Below are 25,846 nucleotides of genomic sequence, written 5' to 3' on the forward strand. Positions count from 1 at the left end.
TGGTTCTGCGCTTTCGCCCCAGTGCCCACCGCCAGGCCCCCTGGCTGGGCCAATCCGACCCACAGCAGCATCTGCAGTGGCCTCTGTGGCATATTTTCAAGGAGTGTCAGCTCCGGTCCCTTGGAGGGAATGGAAGCAGAAGGCCTTCGTGAAATGTTAGGAGAGGGCTCACAGGCGCCGCCGTCATCCCTGATACAGGGGAACCTCAGTTCTCAAACTTTTAATGCATTCCAGGAGGCTGTGCAAGAAGCGATTTGTTTGAAAACCAAATCATTTTTTCCCATTAGAAATAACATCAATTGAATTAATACGTTCCAGACTCCTTTTTCACATATCACTGCCTCCGAAATGCTGTCACCACTGGCAAACTGCTTTTCCTTTATTTAAATCAACAACAGTTTTTCTACCTCTCTTCTCCCTTCAGTGGCCTGTGGTTGTTGTTTTGTGAGCGCTGTCACGCCCTTAGCAACATTGGCGCTAGGAGGGCTTCTTTTTGTTTTAAAACTGTGCGCATCTTCGATTTCTCCAGCAACAAAAGCATTCTCTCCTTTGTTGCCTGAGAGACGCTTTTTGTGATGCTGAGGCATCAGCATGAAAGGGATGTCAGGTCAAAACCAAAGTTTTGTTCCACAATCGAGACATTTCTTCCTGTGAACAAATTGATCCAGAACCAAATTGTTCAAGAAGGGAGACTCGAGAACCGAGGTTTGCCTGTATATCTCTTAACAATGACTTGTCCTACCCTGCAGGCGACTTCCTGGAGGCCACAGGCTCCTCCCAGCTCCTTTGGAGGCACGCACCTTGTTCCCCTTCCCGTGCTCTGATCCATGCACCCCAGCTCACAGGTGCTGAGCCAGGGCCCATAGAGACCAGCCACCAGGGTTGGCATCTGCCGGGGCACCACCACCCCAGGGCTGAGCACAGGGTTGCATGGTCTTTTTTCTATTCTAGCACCCGCCCCTCCCTGTCGACTACAGGGAGTAAACAGTAGGGCCCCTGGGGGTGGGGCGTGTGGTCATGGATCAAGATGGAGCCTGGAGCTCAGAGTAAATTTCACTGAAAACAGGAAACCACGAAGCTGAGATGCTTACTTTTGTAAAGGTCCAGAGAAGAAGGGCTCGAGGCCATGCAGGAGGAAGCTAGAGAGGAAGTGTGGTGGCTTTCTGCTCTGGGGACTCCTCCCTCCCTCCACACTGCAGCAGCCAGGCCTGGGGTCTGGCAGCCAAGTTCTTAGAAGTTATCTCTGCCTCCAGGTCAGAAGCTGAGGGCTGGGCAAAGCCAGCCTCCCAGTAGGACAGGCGCACTCTTTCTGAGGGGGGACTGGGAGTCTGATCCATGGGCTTGTCCTACTCTAGGGGCAGCCCAGCCCTGCCTCAAGCAGGTGTCACCCTGCTCATTCCCGTGCCCCCCCCCCCCCAGTGTGAAAACAGCACCCTCTTCCTGTGGCAACAGGCACTGAGTGTTCATGGCAGCAGCTGGACCAGAAGAAGGACCCCCAGGGACACAGCAGGCGCCTGGGCTCTGGTGGTCTGGCCATTGGAGGTGTCAGTGTGGCCTCAAGGCCCATGTTCACCCTTTCCTCAGGGCCCCGGCACAGAGGCGTGCACACTGGCCCATACCCTTGGGCCTGACCAGGGGAGCTTTGGGAGCAATGCCGTGCATCCAGGGGGCTCTCTGGTTCCAGGCCTGCAGCTCACTTTCTCCCACCCCTGCCAGGTGATCAGGCAGAGTATCCCTGCCCGCTGGCCCTTGTCCCGGCTCTCCAGCCCAGGCCCAGCTCAGCAGAGTCAGGGTAGCTGCTGGCAGACGAATGCTCATTTGAAGCTGAAGTCAGTGCCTGGGGCTCCCACCCAGCTCCAACGCACCCCTCCCTGTTCCCAGAGTGTACAGGCACACACTCCCCCCTACCCGCTCCCCGCACCCCCCACCCCACACACACACACTCCATGCTTTACAGCCCTTTCATCAAAAGTCCACAAAGGACCTCCCTGGCATATGTGTACAGGAACAAACTCAAGTCAAGCCCTGCAACAGGAGGTGGGAACAGAAGGTGCTGAGCAGAGTGGACACAAACCTTCTATGGACACGTCCTGCTCCTCCCGCCCAACAGGGTCTCTCTGCAGCTGGGCAGATGGAATGGAACGGAAGAGCAAGACGTGGGGGCTCCCGAGGCCTCGGGCACCTCAGACAGAGCAGGGATTTAAACCCGGCTCCTACAGTCAGCCACACGGTTTGCACCTGTTGCCCATGAGCTCTTTAATAGTATGCCCTCTTCACTCTCAAAAGTGTCACAGTTTGGACAGTACAGTCTGTGGTCACCCTTTCTGTTGGCCACACTGAGCAATGGAGGAGGGCGATGGGGAAGACAGGGCTAATGGAGCCCTCTCCACTCACTTCCCAGCAGGCCTGGGGCTCTCCCTCACCCCCACCTGGGGTGGGTGAGCAACCTTGGGCCCGGCCCCCATTGCCCAAGATGCCAGTTGGCTCACAATGGCCTCCGTGCCCCAACGAGTACTTCCTGTTTTGGGGCCTCTGGCCAGTGAACTCTGGAGACTAGAGTGCAGGCAGTGGGAGCCCCAGATTTCTTTCTGTTGCTGACAGCTCCTAGGGGAGGTTACTGGTAGGAGGCTGTTGGGGAGGCTCCCAGGGCCCTGAGGACAGGCAGGCCTAGCTCCGAGCCCCATGGTTACAAAGAGTGAGTCTGACAGATGAGCAGCCTCAGACGAGATGGGGGAGCCGGTCCAACACAGTGGGGTAGAGAGGACTCCCTCCATATCTAGTCGATGTCTCATTCCAGGGAGGGCAGCACTGCGGGGTCTGCTCAGTGCCCATCTTGTCCCAGCTGTCCTGTCGAGTCCCAAGGCTCATGTCCCTGAGCGGCTGCCACAGAGCAGGAACTCTGGGGCTTGGAGGCTGTAGGTCATTTGGCGTCTGTAGCTGGTGAATTTCAGGTCTCTGCGGTGGGATCCCCACACCCCGCCATTCTTGAGACAGGAGCTGAGTGATCCACACCTTCTCACTTCTGCCATGTAGCATCCAGAGGGATTAAGAACCTGGCCATCAGGGGTATCTCAACGAGTCTGTGCTCAGAGCAGGAGGGAGGAAACCAGGGCCACGGCCAAGGGAACACTCAGAGGGCCAGTCTGGCCCAAATGCACTGGCCCCAGGCCCAGCCACAGCTGCTCACTGGCCCCTGGCTGGTCTAGATGGCCTCAGAGTTTGGGGAGTCAGGAACAGGATCTGCAAAAGAAAGGAGAAGCAGAGTATATGGGGGGGCTCCCCTGTCCTTCACCCCCAATGCCCCACCAGGAGACGGAGGACTCCAGGGAGGATGGAGAGTAACGCTGCAGGTTAAGGGGGGGTCATGACCTCACAGGCCATAATGCTGCCGGTGCTGGGAAGCACTCACCTAGCGACGGGAAGAAGACATCCCCGGGGCCTGGGGGAGACAGAGGCGTGCTGGGCTCAGAGAGCAGGTGGCGCCCAGACTCCGATGGCTGCCGCTGGGCCATGTAGGTCAGTGGAGGCCTGGGCTTGTCCTCCGGCATCCCGTGGAAGGACGGAGAGGCTTCAAAGCCTGGGTTTTCAATTCCTTGAGCGTTGCTGCCAGAGAATCAGAACAGAAGGTCATCTCTGCTGCCTTGGGGTTTGCGCCTCTGCCCTCCCCATCGGCCCGCTTTCTCTGCTCCCTTCCCATCACCAGCCTTCCCACTCTAGGCCCCAGCAGCCTCTCCCAGAGGAAGGGAGATCCAGGGCCAGAGAGAAAAGGCCATGGGCTGCACTCTCCCACCTGCTCTGAGTGGAGGGCATCTGACCCCAGCTCCGCCCTGGGGTTTGACCATGTGCCCTCGGCCCTGCCAGGGCGCCCAGGGTCAGAAGCGCTTCCAGGACACCAGCCTCAGGAATCTGGGGACAAGCTGCTCTTTGGTCATAGAGTCAATGGCATTAGGACTGAGTGTCCCCACAGCTGAAGGGAGGGGTCCTCTTTTCTTATCCTCCTTCTTCGGAACGGGACAACCTCTAAAGACTCCTCCATCCTGAGACTCTAGCAGGATCACTAGCAGGACTTCCTTCGACCAGTCCTGAAAATCATCCCTTACAAACACCCAGAGGAGCAGGTACCAGGGCCAGTTCCTGAGTGTGGCTCGTTCCTGAGCACGCCCTCCATGCCAGTCTACAATGCCAGCTTCTGCCCAGGGCGCACCAGCCCACACTCCCCTATCCTCTCCGCCCCGACCTCCTGCCCCACTCCGAGCCCAGACAGCCTCTGCCCTTAGGGACAGTGGCCTGACAGCTCTCTCTGGAGTGCCTTGCAGGGAGGGGCCCCAGCTCCAGGTGTGCTGGCCTCTTTGCATGTTTCAGCTCAGCTGCTTCCTCCTCCTCCCCCACTCCAGCCCACTGACCACTGAGACCTGAAGGTGGGAGCGTGGTTTATCCTAACAGTCTAGGAGCTCAGCCTGCTGGGTGAGGGGTGGCAGGGAGAACAGCCAACCCGCACAGATGTGTAGGCCTCGGTGGCAGATGGCAGATGCTCTTCTAAACAGCTGTGCTCGGCCGCTGAACAGGCCCCCTACTGCCCAGAAATACCTCCTTCCTGACAGCTGGCCCAGGGCACAGGGAGGACCAGGGGGGCTATGTCTGTGTTCTGACCCCTGTCCTGGCATCAGGGACCAGGAAAGAGGGGGGAAAGGATCCTGATGAAGTGGGGAGAGTCAGTCTTGGCTGGATGTTGCCCCACCTCTTCTGCATTAACTTCCCCCACAGTTTGGGTGTAGACACTGCCCCACAGGGCCACAACCCTGTGAGTCAAGCTGTGAGTCAGGGTAGAGGCAGCTATGGTCAGTTTTCCGGAAGGTCTCCACCAGCCTTACCTGTCCATCCGCACCAGTTCCTGGGCACCTAGGGGAGACAGAGAAGCTGGTCACACAGGGGAGGCTTCCCCAGACAACATCCCTGCCCCTGCCGGCAGATATGCCCCTGGGGGAACGGGGCAGGCCCAGGCAGGGCCGCGGTCCCACATCTGCTCGCTCAGGAGGCCCATACAGCTGCCCTCTGCGTGCTTACCAGTGAGCGGCACGTCTGACCAGTGACAAATGAAACTCGGGCTGCCTTTCACAATGTGTAGGACAACCTTTGTCACCAGAGACCAAAGGCACCCATGCTTTCCCCTGTGGCATGACTTAGGCTGTGTTAGACCTTCAGGATTTAAGTATCAACCAAGGCCTGGCTCCTGAATTTGCTATTTCCTATTTGGACACTTGCCACGGTCTGGTCTTTATCCATGATTTACTGGGTGGGAGTGTTGCAAGGTCAATTCCTGTTGAGAGGGACAGAGAGGCCCATCCTCCACAAAGGTTGGCATAATGGGGTGGCTTGAGAGGTGACATCTCCTAGAGCAGCGGTCGCCAACTGGTGGTCCCTGAGGTCCGAAAGGTTGGCGACCGCTGTCCTAGAGGAATCTTAGGGGCCCTGAGACCCCGTCACTTCTCAGCCATTCCATCACTTTCTGCTCCTCATCCAAGCTGCTGCCACCCTGCCCCACCCCCCAAACTACACACCGACCAAATGCAGTGGCCCCAACTTCCCTCTTTCTTGCGGCTCCCCATGTACTCCCACGATCCTTCTCGTTTTTAAGGGCTTTACTGCCGATAGTGATGGGGAAACCGATGGTGGGGGAGGGGCACGACAACAGAAGGCACAGGGAAGTTGCACAAAAGTTCCCGAAACCTCTGCGGTGTGGGAATCATGGCTACTGTTTACCGGGGACTCCTGTGCGTCAGGCCTCCTGTGGGTTCTCTGGTCCTCAGCTCATCCTGTCCTCCACCCTTCGGGGCAGTGGTTCTCAACCTTCTGGCCCTTTAAATACAGTTCCTCATGTTGTGACCCAACCATAACATTATTTTTGTGCTACTTCATAACTGTAATGTTGCTACTGTTATGAATCGTCATGTAAATATCTGATATGCAGGATGGTCTTAGGCGGCCCCGGTGAAAGGGTCGCTCAACCGCCAAAGGGGTCATGGCCCACAGGTTGAGAACCGCAGCTTTAGGGTAAGGATTGGTAGTCCCACCTCAGACCTGTGGAAACCAGCCTCCCTCTCATACTGGGCCGGCTTCCGCACCCATCAGCCTTTGCAGCAAACGGCCCTCCTCTTCCCCCTTTCCTGAGTGGGGCTCCGGCCTGAGCGCACGCTCCGCGCCAAGCCCGGGCCCCTCAGCCTCTGCCCTGCGGCCTGACTCCTGTATGACCCCGTGACTTCTGTCCCCTTAATCCCAGCAACCGCTTCTCTAGAGTCTAGATCAAGAAAAATGACCCAGCCCTAGCGGGTTTGGCTCAGTGCACAGAGCATCAGCCTGCGGACCAAAGGGTGCTGGGTTCGATTCCAGTCAAGGGCATGTACCTCAGCTGCAGGCTCCTCCTCGACCCAGGCCCTGGTCTGGGCTCGTACAGGGGGCAACCAATTGATGTGTTTCTCGCACATGGATGCGTCTCTCTGTCTTTCCCTCTCTCTTCCACTCTCTCTAAAAACCAAAGGAGAACTATCCTCAGGTGAGGACTAAAAGAGAAAAAGGACCCAAGTCTCTGCTCCCTCTCCAGTTTGCACCTGCTTTCTCAGCATCGCCCCCTCCGGCCTCTCTCGTGTCTGTCTCCAAACACTGCAGTCCTACAACTCATTTCTTCTTTTTGGAAGGGGTGGAGGGACTGGCTTCAAATATACTTTCATTAGAAGATAAATTATTGACACCTTTCTGTTATGGCATATATTACATTGAGGGATAAGATGCTACGAAATGGCTAAGAACACAGAAATGGGGTTCGTTTGGCGTTTCAGAGGACGTGCTCAACAGCGGTGATAGCGCAACACCGTTGGCCCAGTGTACCCCCTTATTCCCTCAGTCAGTCCGGTTCTCCAGCATCCAGCTCATCTGTCCCACCCTGGTCCCTTCGTCTGGGAAGCCCTCAGGTGTCCTGGTGCGTGGAGTAGAAGATACTGGGGGCTGACCCCAGTGTCCCCACACCCTCAGGACACCTCCAGGGCTCTGGCCTGGGGATGTCCCCTCTCTGACTTCCCTCCCTCCAGCCTGGACCATGGGCAGGAGTCTCAAACCAACCTCTGGGGACCCTGCGAGGAAGGCGCTGAGGAAACAAAAGCAGGAACAACAGCGCCCCCGCCCCACATCCTCTGCCTGGAGTCTGCTTCCCAGTTCCTGTTCCCCAGGGGCGGCAGCAATGTAGTCTGGAGTGAGGGGGGCAGAAGTCACCTCTGTATCTGGAGCTGAGCCTAGCAGAGCGTGTGTCTCCCCTGGTCCCTCACCCACCTTCGTAGAAATGCTACCCAGCTGACGGGCGCTGCTGGCAGCGCTGCAGCAATTTCTCTTCCTGGTTGAGCCCCTGGCTTCCTCTTTCTGCTCCAAACACGTTACCTCCCCCACCCCCACCCCCACCTCAAGGTATTTTGTAGGCAGGTTGCGGTAGGTTTTGTGAACGAAGAGAGAGGGAGGCCACAGCCCCTGAGTGACCCGCAGTGGAGTTCCAGGGCGGGCCCCCAGGAGAGAGGGGTATGAGCTGTTACGGCCCAACCAAAGGAAAACATGTGTGAGCCCCAGCCACCTGGTGACAGCTGTTCCCCTCAGCTACCTTCTGCAGCCAAGCAGAGGGGAAGGGTTAGGGGAGGTGATGCAAGGGTCAGGGGCAGAGGAATCCCCCTCTCCTGCTCCTGGAGGACTCAGACTGACCAAGGGTGAGGTCATAACAAGGGCAAAGGGCACTGTCACCTGCAGAGGATTGTGCCAAGGGGTCAGCGGCCCTGACTTGGAGTCTGGCTCTGCCACTTTCTCACTATGCAGTTCCTTAAGTGCGTTACTAACCTCTCTGTGCCTCAGTTTGCTCAGCTGTAAAATGGGGACAATGGAAAGACCAAACTCTGAGAATCATTCTGAGGAATAAGTGAGAGAAGGAATATAACAAGCTGGGCAGGGTACCGGGCACAGCAACCTTGCCAGGTAGGGGTTGTTGGCTATGGCGCTCATGCTAATGAGAGTTTGTATTAGATGGTGAGCTTTTACTCCCTGGGAAAAGCGTGAGTTGAAAGCTCTGAGTTTGAGTACCAGCTCTGCTACTTACTAAGTTAAGTGACATTTGCTTAATTACTTAACCCTGCAGACTTTAAGTTTCTCAGGCATAAAAAGAAAGAGTTGAACTAAGTTATCGCCAAGATCTCGCCTAGTTATGATAATCCAAAGGTCATTTTTGTCCCCAAGATTGCAATGCTAATAACAAAACAAGCCCACCTATACATTAAAGCGGGCCCCCAAAGGAGCTCTCAGTGGCAGCATTTGTATAAGCCATCTCCATATGCTTACTCATTCATCAACAGATATTTACTGGGGGCCAAGCCAGCGCCGCTGGGGCTGCTGGGCACTCAGGCCCTGGAAGCGGCACCTCTGAGTCCCTCCTCGTCACCATGGAGCTCAGCTCCTTGCTGGGCTGGAGCAGCTCCCATCTCTGGTCAGAGGACTGTGCCTGCCACACCCCCACCCATCCCGGGAGGGCAGCGATACTCACGGCGGTTGGAGACCACCTGCCTTTGCTTGTAGACCAGGAGCAGGATGAGGGGGAGGCAGAGGATGCCCACAATGCAGGCGCCCGTAGCCAGGGCGGCAGCCGTGATGTCTGAAAGGGCAGAGAGGCAGCCAAGGTGAGGCCCGTTCCTCCTGACGGGGAGCTGAAGCCCAGAGAGGAAAGGCCAGGCAGCAGAGGGCCCCCCCGCACCCAGGGTCTCATAGCCAGACCCTCCGTGACCGCGGGGCGTGGACGTTCTAGGAACCCCCTGCGAGCCGCATGCCTTCTCCCCAGAGGACACAGAAATTAAGCCAGGTGCCTACAGCTGAGGAAGCTCCGGGAAGAGAGAGAAGGGTCTTCAGCCAGATGGGGGTCACTCAACTTCCCGGGGCCACCGGGGAGGGTAGGCCTTTCACTGACCCCATGCCACCGAGTTGAAGGTCAAATGGAGCCCAAGTGATGAGAAACTTTTGGGGATCGTGGAAATGGCTGCACTACCTGGGAGCATAATTAATGTCACTGAATCATACACTTAAAAGTGATTAAAATGGCCAGTTTTATGTTTTGCCATTTTACTCATTTATAAAAAATAAATGAATAAAGAGCCTCACTCATCTCCCAAGAGACCCCTTAGCTCCAGGGCGAAGCCAATGGAGCGAGAACTAGAGAAACATGAATCCTTGTGCACTTTTTTCCTTAATAGTTATTTTTTATTGATTTTAGAGAAAGGGGAAGGGAGGGGAGAGAGAAACATTGATCGGTTGCCCCCCACGTGTGCCCTGACCGGGGATCAAACCCTCAACCTGGGATGTGCCCTGACCAGGAATTGAACCCACCACCTTTTGGTGTACGGGAGGACACTCCAACCAACTGAGCCACCCAGCCAGGGCTTCCTCTGGCATTTTTAAATTTTAAACTTTCTAAATGACAAAAACGTTTAAATTGAAAATACATGTATTTTAAAGTTTCTTCCTCCAAAGAAGTAAGCAGTGCCTGCCGTTCTCTTGTGTGTGGTTTAGATATGCTCTCTGCACATACAGCAGAGATCTATGCTCTTCATGGGACAATTGCTTTTCCTGCTTAGCGTCGCGTGGACATCTGTATTGGCACAAAGATCGACTTCATTCTGCCTCGGGCTTTATCAAGTGTATTTGAAACAGCCCCCTGTGGTGGACGTGTAGGTTTCTTCCATTTTTCAGCCGATAATGTAGCAATGCATCTGCGTGTGCGCCTTTGCTCACTCGGGCAAGCGCATGTACATCAGTTCCTAGCAGTGAAGGTGCTGAGCCAAAGCCTACGTGCAGTTTCTTTTCGTCTGTTGCTAAACTGCCCTCGAAAAGGTTGTGCTGCTTCGCAGTCCCACCAACTGCGTGAGAGGTTTGCTTTATTTTCGTCTGTCTGCTGACTCCAGGAGTTCAGCTGGGAACAGACGCGCCCTCAGAACCACAACCAGCGTAAACGCGTTTCCTTCCCGGTTTTAGCCCTTCCCAAAATATAGGCAGGATGGCTGGTCACAGTGTCCACGTGGAGCCAGGGAGCCTTGGGAAGGTGTGTGGGCTGCGATCTCCGGTTGTCTTTGCACTGTTTCTCTGGAATGAGGGCTGTTTTTGCCTCACTGTATTGCTCAACAACCCAACGGTGTAAACAAGCTTTCAGGGCTCGGTTCACACCGCAGAAGAGAACAAACTGTTTTCAGGCGCTTCAGACTACCCACTGGGGCAGGAACAGGGCCTATGCTAATTACAGAGCCGGCTGGACGTCACATTAAAGCAGGCTCCCCCGCAGATCTCAGCGAGGCTGCATTTCCAAGTGGAATATTGAAAGTGAAAACATTCTCTAACTCAGATGTCAGAATATTTCTAAACCCCTCCACGGGACCTTGCTAAGACACCATCCGAGAGGCAGGCTGCAAAGTGCTCTTTTCTAGTCATCAAAGCAGGCCTCCTCCGATTGGTACTAAGTACCTTTTGATGAGGTTAGTCGGGTTTTCATTAATTCCGGCTCCCTATTGGCCCAGCCTCCCTGCCTGACTCCTGTCCCCAGGCAAAGGTGTTCCATCTGCAGCCCCGCTAGGGGATCAGAGCCTGGTTGACTTACAACCTGGTCTGAGAGTTAAGGCTGGGACTGGATGGGTTGGGCGGGGGCGGGGGGGGGCATGAGTTTAGAGACAGTTCTGTGGACCCAACTGCCCTCTGAATCCATGGACTCCCCTGCATAGTAGGCATAGCCTTGCTACAGCTCCCCACCCCTCCCCACACGCATAGCCAGTACTTGGGGGAGGGGGCTCCGCTCAGCAGCCATCTAGAGTCAGGCCCATCCTGGGAAGGTGAGCAGGCATTGGCAGAGGCAGCTGGCAGGCCAGCACCCAGGACTGTGCCAGCCCCTTACAGAGCAGGATGGCATGGGAGGGCCCCCTGGGTATACATAGAGGAGGGAGTTGAGGTGGGCTGCCTGGTTCCCTAGGGAGGGGGCTGGATGAAAGCAAACCAAAACATCCCACCATGTTGAAGGGTAGGGAGGTTGCTTCTAGGGGAAGGGAGATGGGCTGCCCAGCCCCCCTCCCTGGGGTGGGTGAGAAACCACAACCCCCTAGCAATCGGGAGCTCCTGGGGGCACCAACTTCCTCAGTCTCCTTTCTCGTTATGTCCCTGACCTCAGGCTGACTTGGGCTTTCAGATGGTTTCATGGACGAGCTCCCCTCCTACTTCCCACAGATAACAGGAGGCTGGGGCCGGCTTAGAGGAGGAAATGCCAAGGGCCTCTTGGCTGGAAGCGTTATTGGCTGACCAGGTACCAAAGCTGGCAGTGGGCACCTGACCTAGGGCCGGGGCTGGGATCTTCCCACAGGGAGGTGGGGCCCACTGAGCACCTGGGTCACCAGGCAGATGTTTCTCAGCCGTTAGAAAACAGGATGTGTCCACTGTCCGCTGCCATCTACTCGCCATCCTGCCTTGGCACAGGGCGATGGGCGGGTTGACTCCGGAAGCCAGGCCGAGGATTCTGCATTACAAGTATTAATAGCCAGCACTTACCCTGTGCCAGGCATGGTTCTTAGCACTTTGCATATAGAGCTTCATTTTAGCCCCGTCACAGCCTGGAAAGTAAGTGCTATTGCAGTCGTGCCTGTTTGACAGATGAGAAAACTAAGGCACAGAGAGGTTAGGCAGCGTGGCTGATGGCAGGGTCTGAGCGCTTAAGCACTTCCCCGGACTGCCCTTCACGGGAACGAACTCCACATTTTAAGCTAAGAGTTTGCATAAAATCTGGACTTCTCACTTTGCTTGAAAATGTAGTGGCTCTGCCAACCCTGGGCCCCCCTCCTGTGGTGCCACCGTTGGAATTGCACTTACAGGTTGGCAGCTGGGTGCCGCCCTCCCTACTGTTTCCTTCACCAGCTCCCTGGCCCTGCAGGCATTTGAGTTTTTGAACCCTGAACTAGTTCCTTACATAACATTGATTTGTCCCCCCTTTTTTAGGAGAGAGACACCTGATCCCATTTCTCAGTGTACACATGGTCCCCAGAGAACAGACATGCCCCCCACACCCCACCTGAAAGGATAGCTGGGTTTTCTTATCTGAGACAACACCTGCCACATTGCCAAAACTCCGCCACAGCTGTACTCTCCAGACCTCCAGAACCAAGAGTCTGGAAGGGGATTGGAAGGGGACACGGAGGCTGTGGAAGCCACACTCAACAGCTGGGAGAAACATACATGTGCCTCGGCCCTCAGGGAGCCAGTTAACTGTGGGCAGTGGCTCAGAAACAGGGGCTAGGGTGAGGCTGCACACGCCCATGAGTTAGAGAGGAAGGCAGTGTTAAAACCTGAGAGCAGGGTGCCAGCAAAGGAAGCCTGACCCACTTTTGGCAGTCAAGTTCAGGGTTCTGCCTCACCCTCTGGCTCTTATCAGCTGGTCTCCTGACATTTCCCAACTGACTTCTGATCCCCTCAAGTCTAGCAGCTGCTTCTCTAGCAAGAAAAATGAGCCCAATTTCAGCTCCCTCTCCATTTGGCACCTGCTTTCTCGAGCGTTGTCCCCTCTGACACCTCTTGTCTCTGCCCCCACAACTAGTTTCAGAAAATTGGTGTTGACAGAGGGGAGGGCAGCCCGGCACGCAGGCAGGGTTTGCGCACTGGGACTCGGGCACTCTGGCATCTCCTCTTGGCTCTGGGTCTGAGAGACCGTGAGCGTGTCCCTTCACCTGCTGGAACCATTTCCCCATCCGTGAGCTGGGAAAGTAGCAGAAGTGACTGTCGCTAAGGGAGTTCTGCAGGAGCTCCTGGAGGGAGAAGTGGGCTGGGAGTTGCTCAGAGTGCAAGGAGCAGTGGGGAAGTGAGCCCTCATGTACCTCGCCAGGTGCAGCGTACCCCGTCCTGTACACAGGCACGTGTGCCTGCACAGTCTTGAGGCTGCTGCGTGGGAAGGAAGGAGCCACTCAGAGGCCCCTCTCCAGCCTCACCAGGGAGTCGCTGGTGGAGGAAGTGAGGACGATCGCGTCTTGGTGCCAAGTGACATGTGAGCTCTGCGGTATACCAGGGAGAGGGGCTTGAACCAGAGTTTCCTAACTCCACATAGGTCTGGCTCAGACCAAAATGTGAGCTCTAATTTTGTTCCTGGCTAGTCTGTTGTTGTTGTTGTTGTTCAAAAAAAAAAAAGAGTAGTTTAAGTAGAAGGCTGTGGCAACCTTTGCATTGGGGCTTGACTAAGGCTGTAGTTGAGCGGCTCCCAGGGCCTGGGCAGGGGCTGGTCCACACTGGATGCCCAATAGGTACTGATGGGTAGGAGGCTGCGGAAGCCAGGACCCTCTCCTCTCAGAAGAGCGGGGTGCTCCAAAGATGTCGCCCCTTTGCCTGCTGTCTCCAAGCTGCCGGGCATTCTGGCCTGGTCTCTGAGTGCCCAGGTGCCCCTTAGGGCAGTGTCCCCTCACTCCATAGGGCAGACAGCAGGAGGCTGTTCCCCACTGCACTGCGCATGCCCCTCAGCTGGGGAGAAGGTGAAGTGAGCACAATCCCCGCTGTGCGGGCCTTGCTGGCTGTGTGAACTTGGGCAAGTCAGGTGGCCTCTCTGGGCCTCCGTTTCCCTGTGATGCCTCAGGGTTCTTAGGAGAATCCACTGAGAGACCCGCACTTGGAAGGGTTTAGCACAGGCTGGCACACAGTAGGGGTTCCAGGAAAGGTAGTTCCGCGCCCTTCTTGAGCCTCTCCCTCCTCCCTCCCTCACGCAGAGAACAGGAAATGTTAAGGAGTTCCCCTGTGGCAGAGGGCTGGTGGGCAGGAGGGGGACCCACTCAGAAACAGGCTCAGCAGCACCTGTCATGGGCACACGGGCCCAAGGTCATGTCCAGGGTACAGGCCCACCCAGGGCGGCAGGAGCAGGGGCTCTGGGAACCTGCTGTCAGGTTTTAGGCCTTGGAAGGGGAGGAGGCTTCTAAGGGCTGCAACCCGTGGCTCAGGTGAAGGAAGAAGCAAAAGGGAGGGCAGCGGCAGAGGAGGAAGAATGGGGCTTCCATGGGCTTGAGGTGATGAGGTCAGAGTTTAGAACAGAGCCTGGTGCAGGAGGACAGAGGGGAAGAGAGAACCCAGAAGGGGCAAGAGGACGGTCCTTACTTTCACTCTCCCTGGGGGAGGATGGGTACGCGATGCACTTGGGTGGTGCTTCATCACCTGTGGGAGCAAAGAAGGGTTGTTAGGTGGGTGTCAGGCCCAGGGGGCCAGGGAGGCTTGTCCAGGCCGGAGTGCCCCTTTCCTGTCACAGCTACTCATGCTGCTGTCCACTTAATAGCATCGGCCCAGGTGGAACCTGCGGGCGCGCACACACACGCACACAGAAGCATATTCTCACGGCATAGCCAGCATGTCCTGCCCATTCGCATGCCACCCCAGCAGCATGTGGACACCTGCCCATGCTCACACCTCTGACCAGTCCACTGCCCCCCAGCCCTCTCACCTGGAGAGGGACACTCACGTATACATATTCCCCAATAGTCATTTGACCATTCACCAACTCACAGCCCAGGTCACATTGCGCGGTCATGGTACCGTCATGAGCAGTCACATTCCCAGCCCAGGTTCATACCCACTCTTCCATTAAAGAGCCCACTGTCACAAACAGAGTTGCATGGACCTTCCCTCCATCACACTCAGCTGACCAGAAGCACTTACAGCTCCACACGCATGGCCACCTCATCTCCCACAGCCCCGGAGTGCCACTGCCACCCTTGCAGAATCATGCACCCTCCAGCACAGTATCCCACACAGTCACCCCATCGAATGCACAGCACCACACCCCTGGTCACACTGTCATCTCTGCTTCCCCTTCCATGTGGGCACACATACCATCCCCCCAGGGACACCACCCCTAAGCTGCCCCGTGGAAGAAGCCCTCACCACTCTGCACTTGCAGCTCCATGGCTCCGTAGACCCTCTGCTCCGAGTGGTGGTGCTTGATCTCCACCACGAGGCAGCAGTAGAAGCCGCCGTCCAGCGGGGTCACGTGGAGCATGGTGATGGAGAAGTTGCCGTGGTGGTCGGAGATCGACTCTAGCCCATGTTTCTGGGCCAGGTCCTGGCTGGTGTTGGCGGCCTGGTGGCCAGTGTGGTGCAGGTGGAGATCCTGGAACGTGAGGTTGCGGATAGGCCGACGGTCGGAACAGGCCTGTACCTCGCCCCGTGAGCTGCGGAACCATGTCTTGTAGAAGGACAGGTCGTGCCCTTTGGTCACGGGGCCCAAGCCCAAGATTTTGCAGGTGAGGGTGACGTTCTGGCCCTCGGGACACACGTACAAGGAATATGGTGTGGCGACCTTGAAGGCTGTCACCAGACCTGTCCGAGAGAGGAGAAGCTGTCACCTGCCTGAGCGCACTCTCAGTGGGGAAGAACCTTGGCCTGGGCTCCAAAGATGTGGGTTCCCTAGCGGCAGGTCCTGGCAAGTCAGCTGACCTCCCTGACCTTCCTTTATTCATGAACCCAGACACTATGGGAGGAGCCATGGGTACCTCCCCAGCTTGGGGATCCCCCTACCCCAGGGATGCTGGCTGAGGTGTAGGGGAGACTCCAAGCAGGTAGGAGACTGAGCCCAGTCCCTGGGGCGGAGCGTGCACCATGCTCCAGCCTCTCCCCCACCCGCCCCCCACCTCCACTGCAGGCACTGTGGCTCTGCCCTGGGCCAGTCCTTGGCATGTCCAGCCTCCATGCCCAGCACTGTCGGTGGGAGGCCGGACAGCAAGCAGAAAGGCTGCTTGGGAACAGCAGCCCTTTGTCCTGGACCTGTCTCCCGGGGGCCGTCAGTACCTGACCCTTCCAACTCCTGAGGCTAAAGTGCCTCTTCGCCTCCTCGCTCCTGCGTGTGCAAGGCTTGTGCCAGGTGCTACATCTCATCTGCGTGCTGAGCACATGGCCTCCCCGGGGAGCTTACAACCGAGGTGGGCAGACAGGGCCTGCATTTGCAGCCAAGTAACCCCATTGGCCAGACGGCAAACTAGTGCCAACCTCGGGGCACTTGCAGGAGAGGAGACATAGCCTCCCTGGGAGTCAGGAGACTTCTTAAAGGAGGGAGGGTCTTTGAGGTTGATGGACAGTTAGGGTTTCGGCAAGCAGAGAGGCTGCTCTGGGCCAGGTGGCAGGGAAATGGGAAACCCCAGGTGTCTCAGGGACAGAGACCAGGAGTGCATGGAGGGCCATCTCATCCACGTCCCTGCCTGCTCCCCGGTCTTCTTAGAAATCTGTTCTAGTTCATTTTGTTCTCAATAAGCCAGGGATGTAACCGCTGGTCCTCGTTACCTTACTCCAGTGATGGCGAACCTATGACACGCGTGTCAGAGGTGACACGCGAACTCATTTTTTTGGTTGATTTTTCTTTGTTAAATGGCATTTAAATATATAAAATAAATACCAAAAACATAAATCTTTGTTTTACTATGGTTGCAAATATCAAAAAATTTCTATATGTGACACGGCACCAGAGTTAAGTTAGGGTTTTTCAAAATGCTGACACGCCGAGCTCAAAAGGTTCGCCATCACTGCCTTACTCCACCCTTTCAGCATTTGTGGAAAGCACTGGCCCTTGAAAACAGAATGCCAGGGCTGGGTCCTGGCTCCTCCGTGTAGCTGTGTGAGCCTCCGTTTCCTCGTGTGTGCAATGAGAAAAACAGTACCTACAACACGCGGTTGTGCAAGGACTGGAGGTGGGAAAGCTGAGAACACAAGACATGAGCTCCCGTGTCCCCTGCAGACATAGGGAGGGCAGCTGTGTTCTTAGACATCGGTGATTCTTTCACTTTAATTGGCATCTCAGGGGCGGTTGTAGGTCAGGCAGACGAGGAGGAGAGTTCGGAAATATGTTCAGAATCCAAATGGGTATGTCCTTGCCTTGCCATTGCCTGGACCCAGGGAAACACCACGTCCTTCAGACGCCCTCCCCGGCCTTAGAGCCCCGGACCCGCCTGCTGATCTGAAAGCCGTGCCCAGTCAGGAGGGAAGCAGCCTGCTGGGCCTTTGGAATTAGACCAGCCTGCCTTGGAGCCCAGTGGCTGTGAGTTCCTTAGACTCCGAGCCTCGGACTCCTCCTTGTGAAACAAACATGAAAACATCTACCTGCTGGAGCTGAGGCAAGGATGGCAAGTCATTTACGTGAAGTGCCCGAAAGTGCCTTGCTGGGGGTCGGTGCTTGATGCATGGGAGCTAGAGGGGCCGCTCATTCATTTCGGCCGTTGAAGGAGCAGTTCCTGGGGGTGAAGAATGGTTCTGCACAATCGAGTGGGCGAGCCAGCTTCCAAGCCTTCTCCTCGGAGGCGTGAGCGGCTGAGACCAGCTTGTGGTCCAGCCTTGGGACGCTGCACAATGACAGCAGGGTGAGGGGAGGCAGCCACGCTGGGGCCCCGGGGAGTATGTCTGCATGGGTAGAGTGTTAGGCCCCAGCAGGTAAGGAAGACCTCCCAGTCGCCACCCACGAGTGAGGGAGCCAAGTCTGGGAGACCCGGATTTAAAGACAGTCGCTGCTGAGGGGAGCAGAGAGTTCAGAACTTCTGTGGCAAAATGCTGGCCTCCTTTTCAGGCAGAAATATAGGCGCCCAGAAAGGGAAGGTGGTTTGCCTGAAGCGCACTCAGAACCTGGAGCAGAGGGGCTTCAGGTAGAGCAGGCTCTAGTTAGAACTGGAGGAAGAAGAAATAGACTGTATCGTGCGCCGTGCTGGGTGCTGGTGTCTTGCAACCCTATAACATGGATATTGGGGTTTTTTTCCTGTTTCACTGGTAAGGAAACTGAGGCACAGAGATAGTAAATAACCCACTGAAGATCACACAGCCAATAAGTGCAAGAGCCAGAATTAAATGCAGGCAATTAGACACTATTCTGAAGGGTGGGAGAGGGGGGACATGAGGGGTGGATTCAGAAACTGGCAGCCCATTGCCACATCTAGCCTTGGACATATTTTACTTGACCCTCCAAGTATTTTGCCTTTGTTTGAAATCGCCAACATTTAAAAACCAGGAATGTGATATGAAAATTCTGACCCTTAGTGTCTTTGAAAATCAGAAAAATTAACACAAAACCAGTTTTCCTATTATCGGCTAGAGCTGAGTAGCAGCCTCCCATTTAGACGGTCCATTGGTATCCCAGTTTGCCACAGTCCTCACTACTCCCTAATGTCTGTGCCTGGCCTGCTTCAGTCTCCCACCGTATTTGCTTGGCCCCATGGACATTTGAGTTTGTGATCCACAAGAATGGCTCCTTGGTCTGGCCAGTGAGGGACTCTACTGCTCAAGCCCATCAGCCTACAGATGTGACCCTCAATCTCTGAGAGGGGGTGACCCACCCACGGCCCCAGCAGAAGTTCCCAGGCTGTACCCCTGACTGTATCCCTGCCAGCCTGGGCCCCCCTCACAGGCCCGTGCAGAGTGGGCGTGGCCTCAGAACTCCGGCTGTGCCAGTGAATGGAGGTGGGGAATGGCTAGGGAAAGGATGCCCCCAGGTGCTCCCAGGAAGAACAAAAACCTACCCACAGAGTAGACCCTGGAGTTACCTCTGCCCCGTGCACACCCTGTCCCCAGCAGGCCACCTGGCAGCTCCCACCAGCACCTCTCCCAGGTGCGCCCCCGTTCCCTCTTCCCAACATCACTGCCAGCCCCAGAGCTACCCCAGGGCAGGGAGCTGAATCCAGATCCGGCAGCATTTGCAGGGATGCCCACACCTGGGGGCTCTCAGGAGGGCAGCTCCGGAGTGTTGGTCGGCACATCTGAAGGGGAGGCAGGGGACAGGCAGAGTAGAGTTGGAGGCAAGAAGTGGAGCAGGAAGCTGAGCCAGGTGGGGACTGCTAAGGGGACAGGGCGTGGATGGGGTGGGCTGAAATATAGACAAGGTGGAGCCAGCTTGTGGTGGGTGGGGTGGAGCAGGGTAGGAGCAAGCAGCAAGACCTCCAATGGGGGCATCAGGCCCCGGGCCCTCAGGGTCCAAGCAGTGGTGTGAATGCCCACAGAATTGCCTACATCAGTGCCTTTTCAGCCCTAGAGGCAATTTCCTTGAAATCCCACGGGGGGGGTTCAGAAGCAGTGGGAGGAGGGGCATTGCTCAATCCCAAGCCCTCACACACCCCAGAGAACTTCCCTTTTTAGAAAAAAGGAGAAGCCAGGATTCGGGTTTGGGGGGCAGCGGAGAGTGGTCAGTTTCAACAAAAGAGCCAGAAAGGACTGGGCCAAGGGTCCACAGGGCTTTGCCCTGAGGAGAGAGAAAGCACCCCATTGGTTGTATCTGAGACTCAGGTCAGATCAACGTCCAGGGCAGCCTGTCCTTGGGAGGACACGCAAGAGCACAGTGTTGGGGACGATAGAGCACGTCCCACGCCATCCAGAGCTGCGCATGCGCACATGTGTTATGGGGAGGGGGGTGGGATATGTATATGTATATATAGCCCAGCTGGAATTATAATTATTTGGCAGGAGGATGTTGCTTATTGTCACAAGCAGAGCCTTGTGGACACGGGGGTCATTGTCAGGGAGAGTGGGTGGGGAGGAAGCCCCTGGCTCCAGGGTGGCGGAGATCATGTAGGACAGGAAAATGACCTGGGCCTGAGCCTGTCCCCAGGCGGGAGCCATCCAACCACTGTGCTGCCCTGGGGCCCAGGCCCCTTCCCGTCACTGGGTGAGAAGGCAAAAGCACCTGGAGGGAGAATGCTGTGAGTCTGAAAGATTCCAGGCCTCAGGATTGAAACCGTGGTCGGGGCAATCAGATCCCAGGTCCTTGTCCCCACTGAGCCATGTCCCTACGGCGTGCTCTTGGTCAGGTCCCATTCCTGTCTGGACCTCTCTTTCTTCACTTATCCTGAGAGATTCCCACGTGCCTAGGCCCCCTCCAGCTCAGAAACCCTGCAGCAGGAGGGAAGGGCTGTCTTTCTTCAGGGCAGAGGGACAGGGCCACGAAACTGATCACAGGGGCTCACCTTTGATCACCTGTGATGGGATTTGCTGAGCACGTTATACTCATCTCCTTTAATTCTCATAACGCCCCCTGAGGTAGGTATTGTCATCCCCATTTTAAAGATGAGGAAACGGACTCAGAGGAGCCAAGCAACTTGCCCAAGGCCACACAGCCTCGTGTGGCTGAGGGGAAGCCCACACTTTGAACACACCAGCTGCAGACAGGAAGAGCCCCCAAACCTCCAGTGAACAGGGCTGACATCTTGTCCTCCAGCTACTTAGAATGAATTGACCTCAAATTGACTCTGTTTTCCACAGAGCCAGCTTTGCTCAGCCTCAGGCCAGAACTGAGAACTGAGAACATCACTCTTGCATTCCGCAAATATTTACCGAGGTCCTCACATGAGCCAGGCCAAGGCAGAGAGGCCGTGGGAGCGCAGTGTTCCATACGGGATATCTGCTCAGACTTCTGTTCTCCTTCTGCCGCTTTCTAGCTGTGGGACCCTCAGCCTCTGCTAGAAGGCTCTGTTCCAGTGCAGGGGAAAGGACCTCTTGTCTGGCTTCATCTCTTCGCGACCTTCATTCATCTCTTTCCACCCAGTAGGGGCCTTGTGAAACCCTGTGGGTGTGCACGGGATGGGGGTGTGTGGGTGTGGACAGGCTTGTGTATTTTCCCTGATGAGGCATAAGTTGCTAAGGCAACACCCCAGCTTTTGGAGGTGGGTCCCTATCTTGACTGGTTTGCGCTGGAGGCTCCACCCAAAGGGCTGAACTCTGTCCAGCTGCTAGGGCTTCTAAGTAAACAGTTCCTGAGCGCCTGCTCTTGTGGGCCCTGTGTGAGATGCAGCAGGCGGGTCCTCACCCTCAGAGGGGGCCCAAGACAAACAGGGACCTGGCCTCCAGCTCCCTGCCAGGCCCTGCCCCCCAGGATAGTCCACGAAGGGTGTAGTGAAAGGCTTTTATCTTCTTTCTCAAGATGCAGAGCACAGAGGGAAACAGAGGCAAGGACCAATCAGGCTGAGTCTGCCAGTGCTAAACTCCAGGATGTGGCCCTGGAGAGGGGCTGAGGCCTGAAGCCAGCAGGTCTCGCCCTGGGACTCCATGGCCAGTGTGGACAAAGGGCATCTCAGATGTGTTTATTGATACCTGCCCCCGCAGGAAGTGTCCATTCACATCGGACAAGGAGTCCGGGAAGGGGAAGCCAGGCTCTATTGGAGGAAGCGGCCCTTCCAGCACCTTGGGAAAGCATCCATGCATCCGGGGCTGGAGGCTGGAGGCCAGCACGCCCCCCCGGGAGGGCCTAAGACCCTGCAGTGGATCCCTCTCTGGCGACTCCTTCCCAGCGGCCCCAGGCCCTCCCTGAGGATGACTGTGTGCAGCCCAGACTACCAGCTCCTGCCAGCTGCCCTCCAGACTTCCTAAGGTTCAGGCTCAGGTCTTTTTGTGCCCTACCCTTGGTGCTGGCGGCCCAGTGGGGCAGTAGCAGCTGGTGCTTCCTCTGTGCCAGTCATTATTCTAATCTCTTACACGGATTTGCTTATTTAATCCTCCTCCATTTTGCAGATGAGGAAACTTGGCACAGAGAGGTTAAGTAATTGGCACAGAGTCTCCTGAAGAGTAAAGGGTGGTGCCAGGATTTGAACCCAGATAGTCTGGCTTCGGTGATCTGATGCCGTGGACTACCCTCTAGAGCAGGGGTGGGGAACGTCTGGCCCCATTAGGGGTGAGTTAGTTAAATGTTTGACCAAACACACCAGGCTAATGTTTAAGCTGATAATTTTGTATGGCCCCCGAATGATGTTATAAGTATGCTAATGGCCCTTGGCAGAGAAAAGGTTCCCCACCCCTGCTCTAGAGTGTAGAAGGGGCTGGGGGCTGACCTTCTTTGCTGCAGGTGGACAGGGGCCTGACCCGTGAGGACCTAGCTGGGGCCTGCAGGCTTCCTCTCCCTCTCCCTCTCCCCCTGTGGTTACTGGGGTGGCTGGTTGACCCTCGCAGAGGCGAGGACCCAGCTGGAGCACTACAATTCTTCGGGGGAGGAACAGGGGCTGGGAGAATTGGGGGCTGGAAGAAGCTGAGAGAGGCCCCTGACTCTGCACCAGCCTCTTTCCCCTCCTCCCGGAGAGCTGCGCTGTCCTCTGCCACCAGCTCCTCACAGGCATGAGTTGGCTTCTGTGCTGATGGAGCGGAGCTGACGATCGAGCACAGGTAGCTTTAATTTTACCACATTAAGTGCATTGGATCGCAGAGAGAAGGTTATTTTCTTTTCAGTTCTCTTTTGGTCCCGATTACATCAAAGGGAAAGCCCCAGCTCGATGCCAATATGTCTTCCAAACACCTGTCATTTGCTGAGCTCCTTGAGTTTTGGTTTTGTTTTGGGGGTTGTTTTTGTTTGTTGTTGTTTTTTGCAAAGGACAGCAGGTTTGGGGCTTGGAGCCTTCCTCAGGCTATAGTCTCTAACTAGAATTTAATGCTCTTATTTGATCTTCCTATTATATACTCTTATGATTTTGTTGTATTTATGGCAAGTGATACTGGCTTCCCATTTATGGCAGTAATATAAAGTTTCCTTTTAAAATCTATTTACTTGAGTAAAAGAATGAGGAGTTTTCCAGAAAAAATAAGTGTAATGACGATAGGCAGACTCTGCAGAAATCCCAAAGGTGATGAGCTAATGACAGAAGCTCAGGGTACACGGTCACAGAGTTACCCTTCGGGAGGGAGTGGGCAGCAGGCAGCCTCGCTGAGACCACGTCAGCTGGCCTGCCCGTGGCTTGCATCCCGGGAAAATGTGTGTTCATGGTCCCACAGTGACAGCAGAGGCAGGGCCTGGCCCCATGTCCCCGTGGGGAATGTGATCCCTTGTAGGAAGGTTCAAGGAGCTGGGCTTCCTTCATCAGTAATAACTGAATTACTGGTGGGCATGAAGGTGGCCACTGCCTTTCTCTCTGGGGATGGTCAGCCAAAGCAAACAGGATGAACGTAAGGATCAGTTGCAAGAAAGACCCCACTGAGTCAAGCAAACCCCGAGCCCAGTTAGCCTGGAAGCTGGGAAGTCCCCATCACTGGGGAACTTTCAGAGGAGAATCCACAGGCACCTCCATGGAAATACCTATGGGTGCAAAGGCGGGATGAATAGGTGGTCTAAAACCTGGGGCCTCCAGCTCCGTGTGTGGGGCTCAGTCAGTGCTGGTTGAAGGGCTCACTGCCGGGTAGGCCCCATGTGTGCACGCATACAGGGAAGGGGCCCTTGCAGCTTCCCAGCAGTGCACCTCCCCCTTGACCTCTCCCAGGGAACTTCTGCCCTGATTGGGGAGGAACAGGAGCAGCCAGCCCAGTCCAGAGAGGGGCTCCCCAGTATTGTAGGATGCCCCTGCATTGGGTAGGAGCTCTCTCCTGCCCATGAGCTGGCCTGAGGTTGTTTCTTGCCTCCCCAGGGCCTCTGGGCAGCGGGTCGTAGATTTCCTAAGAGCTGACCATTGCTGCATCAGAGACTTGCGCCATGGGGTTACCCAACAAGGCCCTGCAGCTCTGTTTACCTTGAAGGGGAAGGTGGGGTCTCCCCTCCCTGGACCCAGGGCACTGCCATGTCCTAGTCCCAGAGTTTGGGACCCCTAGGTCAACCTATGAGGACATGGCAAGGACAGTACTTCCATGGGTCCTGGGAATGCATACAGGAGAAGGAGAGGCTCAGCCTCCCTGCTGAGTCCTGGTTCCTAGGCACCTCCCTCCAGCCATGACACCCTGAGCCAGACCCAGGAAAGGGGTATCTTCAACTTTTCCTGGGCTCCCGAGCACCATACCTACCACCACCAGTCTCCTGGGTGGTGGCCCAACTGCAGAGCTAGAGAACAGGCTCATACCAGCCACCTCCATCTCACCTTCCAGACATACAGACTCTGACCTGGACAGTCCTGCCCAGGACAACCTCTCCGCTTAGCTGGCTGGTGAGCAGGTCTTTCCAACTCACAGACCCTCCTGATCACACCTGCAGCCAGGCCTCCCATCTGGCACCTCCCTGGTACCGGCACCAGGCAGTAGCATGGCTGTTCCATAGTATGCCCATATTGCAGTTAAGAATGCTGAGTCTCAGAGCAGTGCAAAACTAAGACTCCTTTCCAAGGAAGGCTGCTTGGAGCCCTAATTATCGCCCTGAGCTGGCCCAGGAAGAGGTGGAGTACCAAGCTGTTGGAGCAGCAAGACCTCTGGGGTGAAGGCTCCTGGCTTTGTGCACGGTGTAGAACCAGGGGCTCTGGGCCTCTCTGCTCCTGGCTGCTCTGCAAGCTGGGTCCCCAAACCCTTGTTCTCTAGAACTCCGTTTCCCAAATTGGGGCTGCTGAACAGAGAAGAGCGCAGCCAGGGGAGGGCCGGGGGGAGGTAAGAAAACAGAAGGGCCCCTCGGGGTCACTGGGAGAGGACGGGCAGGGCAGCTGGAGCACGGAGCTCCTTCCTGCTTGCCATCATCCCCAGCCCCTCCTGGAAGCCTTGACCTGAGCCATGGCTTTGTGCCATGGCTTCGCCTGCCCCCAGGGTGCAGTTTAGGCAGCTGTCTGTGGGCTCCCTCCTCCTTGTCAGAGCTCCTGGCCAGCATCACAGTACCGAGATATCATCCCGCGTGCAGGCACTGTTTGTTTTCCAAGTTCTCTCTGCCTCTTACCCTATCCTCCCCTTCTCTTCTTCTGACCCACCCATGAGGCCTCTGTGCCAAGCTCCCTGCCTCCTCCTGCCTCCCTCTGACTCCTTGCATGACTCACACTTTCCCTGGCCCTCTCCGTAAAGTTTAGTTCCACAGGCTGCTTTCTGCCCTGGAGACCCAGCCTCTTCAGTTCTGGGCAGGCAAGAACCGGAGGCCAGGCTGCAGGTCCTAGGGCCTCTGCCCTCCCCCAGGAGCTCCTGTGTCCAGGCCAGGACATCACCCGGAGCTGCGACAGTTTGAAAGAGGAAAGTGGCACCTCCTTGTGTTTTAGCTGAGGAAACCGAGGCCAGAAAGATGCCATAAGTTATCTAAGGACCCAGAAGGCACTCCTGGCCGAGCTGGGAACGTGCCCCACGTGGTCCCTGAGCTCAGCTTCTCTGGATGCCAGTAATCAGCTGACCACTCAGCTCTCAGCCATCAGACCCTTAGGATAAGGACAAGATAGGCACCCACATCTGGGAGTGGACCAGGGACCACACTGACCAGTGCCCAGCAAGGCTGAGCCAGGAGTGTCGCCAGGGGACAGGGCATGGGCTGAGAATACCCTACCTCCTGCACCCTGTGAGATCCTGGAACCCTGAGGCGGAGCGGCAGGGAGATGCCACAGGTGTCAAAGCCAGTGGCACCCCAAAACTCGCGGGGCTGTTCTCACAGCGCCCATCTCCTGTTCTGCAAAAGCTCCTCTCACCCTGGGCAGGGAAGTTGGGTCCGCAGCTGCTTGAGCGCCGTCAGAGCACAGAGATGTGCCCACCACCCAGCCAGGGCACTTGGCAGAGACACCGCTGCCCCTGCCAAGCAGTCCCAGTAGCCCGCCTGCCTGGGGGGTGGGGGGAGGGTGTCCAGCAGGCTGAAGGGGGCTCCCAGGGTACCCCATCTGGCCTGCGACCCACTCACCCCACCCGCTGACTTCTCCCCGTGCTCTGCCCCAGTGCCCAGGCTCTGTGAACCTTACCTCGGGAAGCAGCCAGGAAGAGAGCGAGGAGCACAGGCCCCCAGCGCCGGCCGCAGGCCTCCGGGACTGGGGGGAAGCCCATGTCACCCTCGGTGGGGCCGGGTGGAGCGGCTGGGACGGCTGGGCTGAGCGGCGCCTGGGGCGAACTCTTGGTTTGCAGGGCAGACACCCTCCCGGCGAGTGAGTGAAGTGAGTGCCTGGAGTAGCAAGTGAAAGCAGCCAGCGCC

The 25,846-nt window shown here is 56.4% G+C and overlaps 2 protein-coding genes across 2 annotated transcripts in view; one reads left to right on the forward strand and one right to left on the reverse strand.

Annotated features, from left to right (window-relative positions):
* Positions 1-25,846, forward strand: part of CDH23 (cadherin-related 23) — a 413,720-nt gene that overhangs the window by 350,135 nt on the left and 37,739 nt on the right. The window lies entirely within an intron of this gene.
* LOC102771522 (chromosome unknown open reading frame, human C10orf54) lies at positions 2,232-25,846 on the reverse strand. The gene is made up of 7 exons (XM_006760946.2): positions 25,620-25,846; positions 14,950-15,384; positions 14,170-14,226; positions 8,567-8,674; positions 4,872-4,899; positions 3,410-3,603; positions 2,232-3,240 (listed from the first exon to the last, which is right to left on the reverse strand). The coding sequence occupies exons 1-7, from the start codon at positions 25,699-25,701 to the stop codon at positions 3,203-3,205; spliced, it is 942 nt and encodes a 313-aa protein (XP_006761009.1). The 5' UTR covers positions 25,702-25,846; the 3' UTR covers positions 2,232-3,202.

This window comes from Myotis davidii, unplaced genomic scaffold, assembly GCF_000327345.1.
Source record: "Myotis davidii unplaced genomic scaffold, ASM32734v1 scaffold134, whole genome shotgun sequence".
NCBI classification, from domain to species: Eukaryota; Metazoa; Chordata; class Mammalia; order Chiroptera; family Vespertilionidae; genus Myotis; species Myotis davidii.

Bases quoted from the DNA above. Each gene is read 5' to 3' on its own strand.
- LOC102771522 (XM_006760946.2), bottom strand. From the start codon at position 25,701: ATGGGCTTCCCCCCAGTCCCGGAGGCCTGCGGCCGGCGCTGGGGGCCT. The intron at 14,227-14,949 runs GTGAGGGCTTCT...TTGCTCCCACAG, and splicing joins GGAGCTGCAAGTGCAGAGTG to GTGATGAAGCACCACCCAAG. The intron at 3,241-3,409 runs GTGAGTGCTTCC...TTTCTTTTGCAG, and splicing joins TGTCTTCTTCCCGTCGCTAG to ATCCTGTTCCTGACTCCCCA.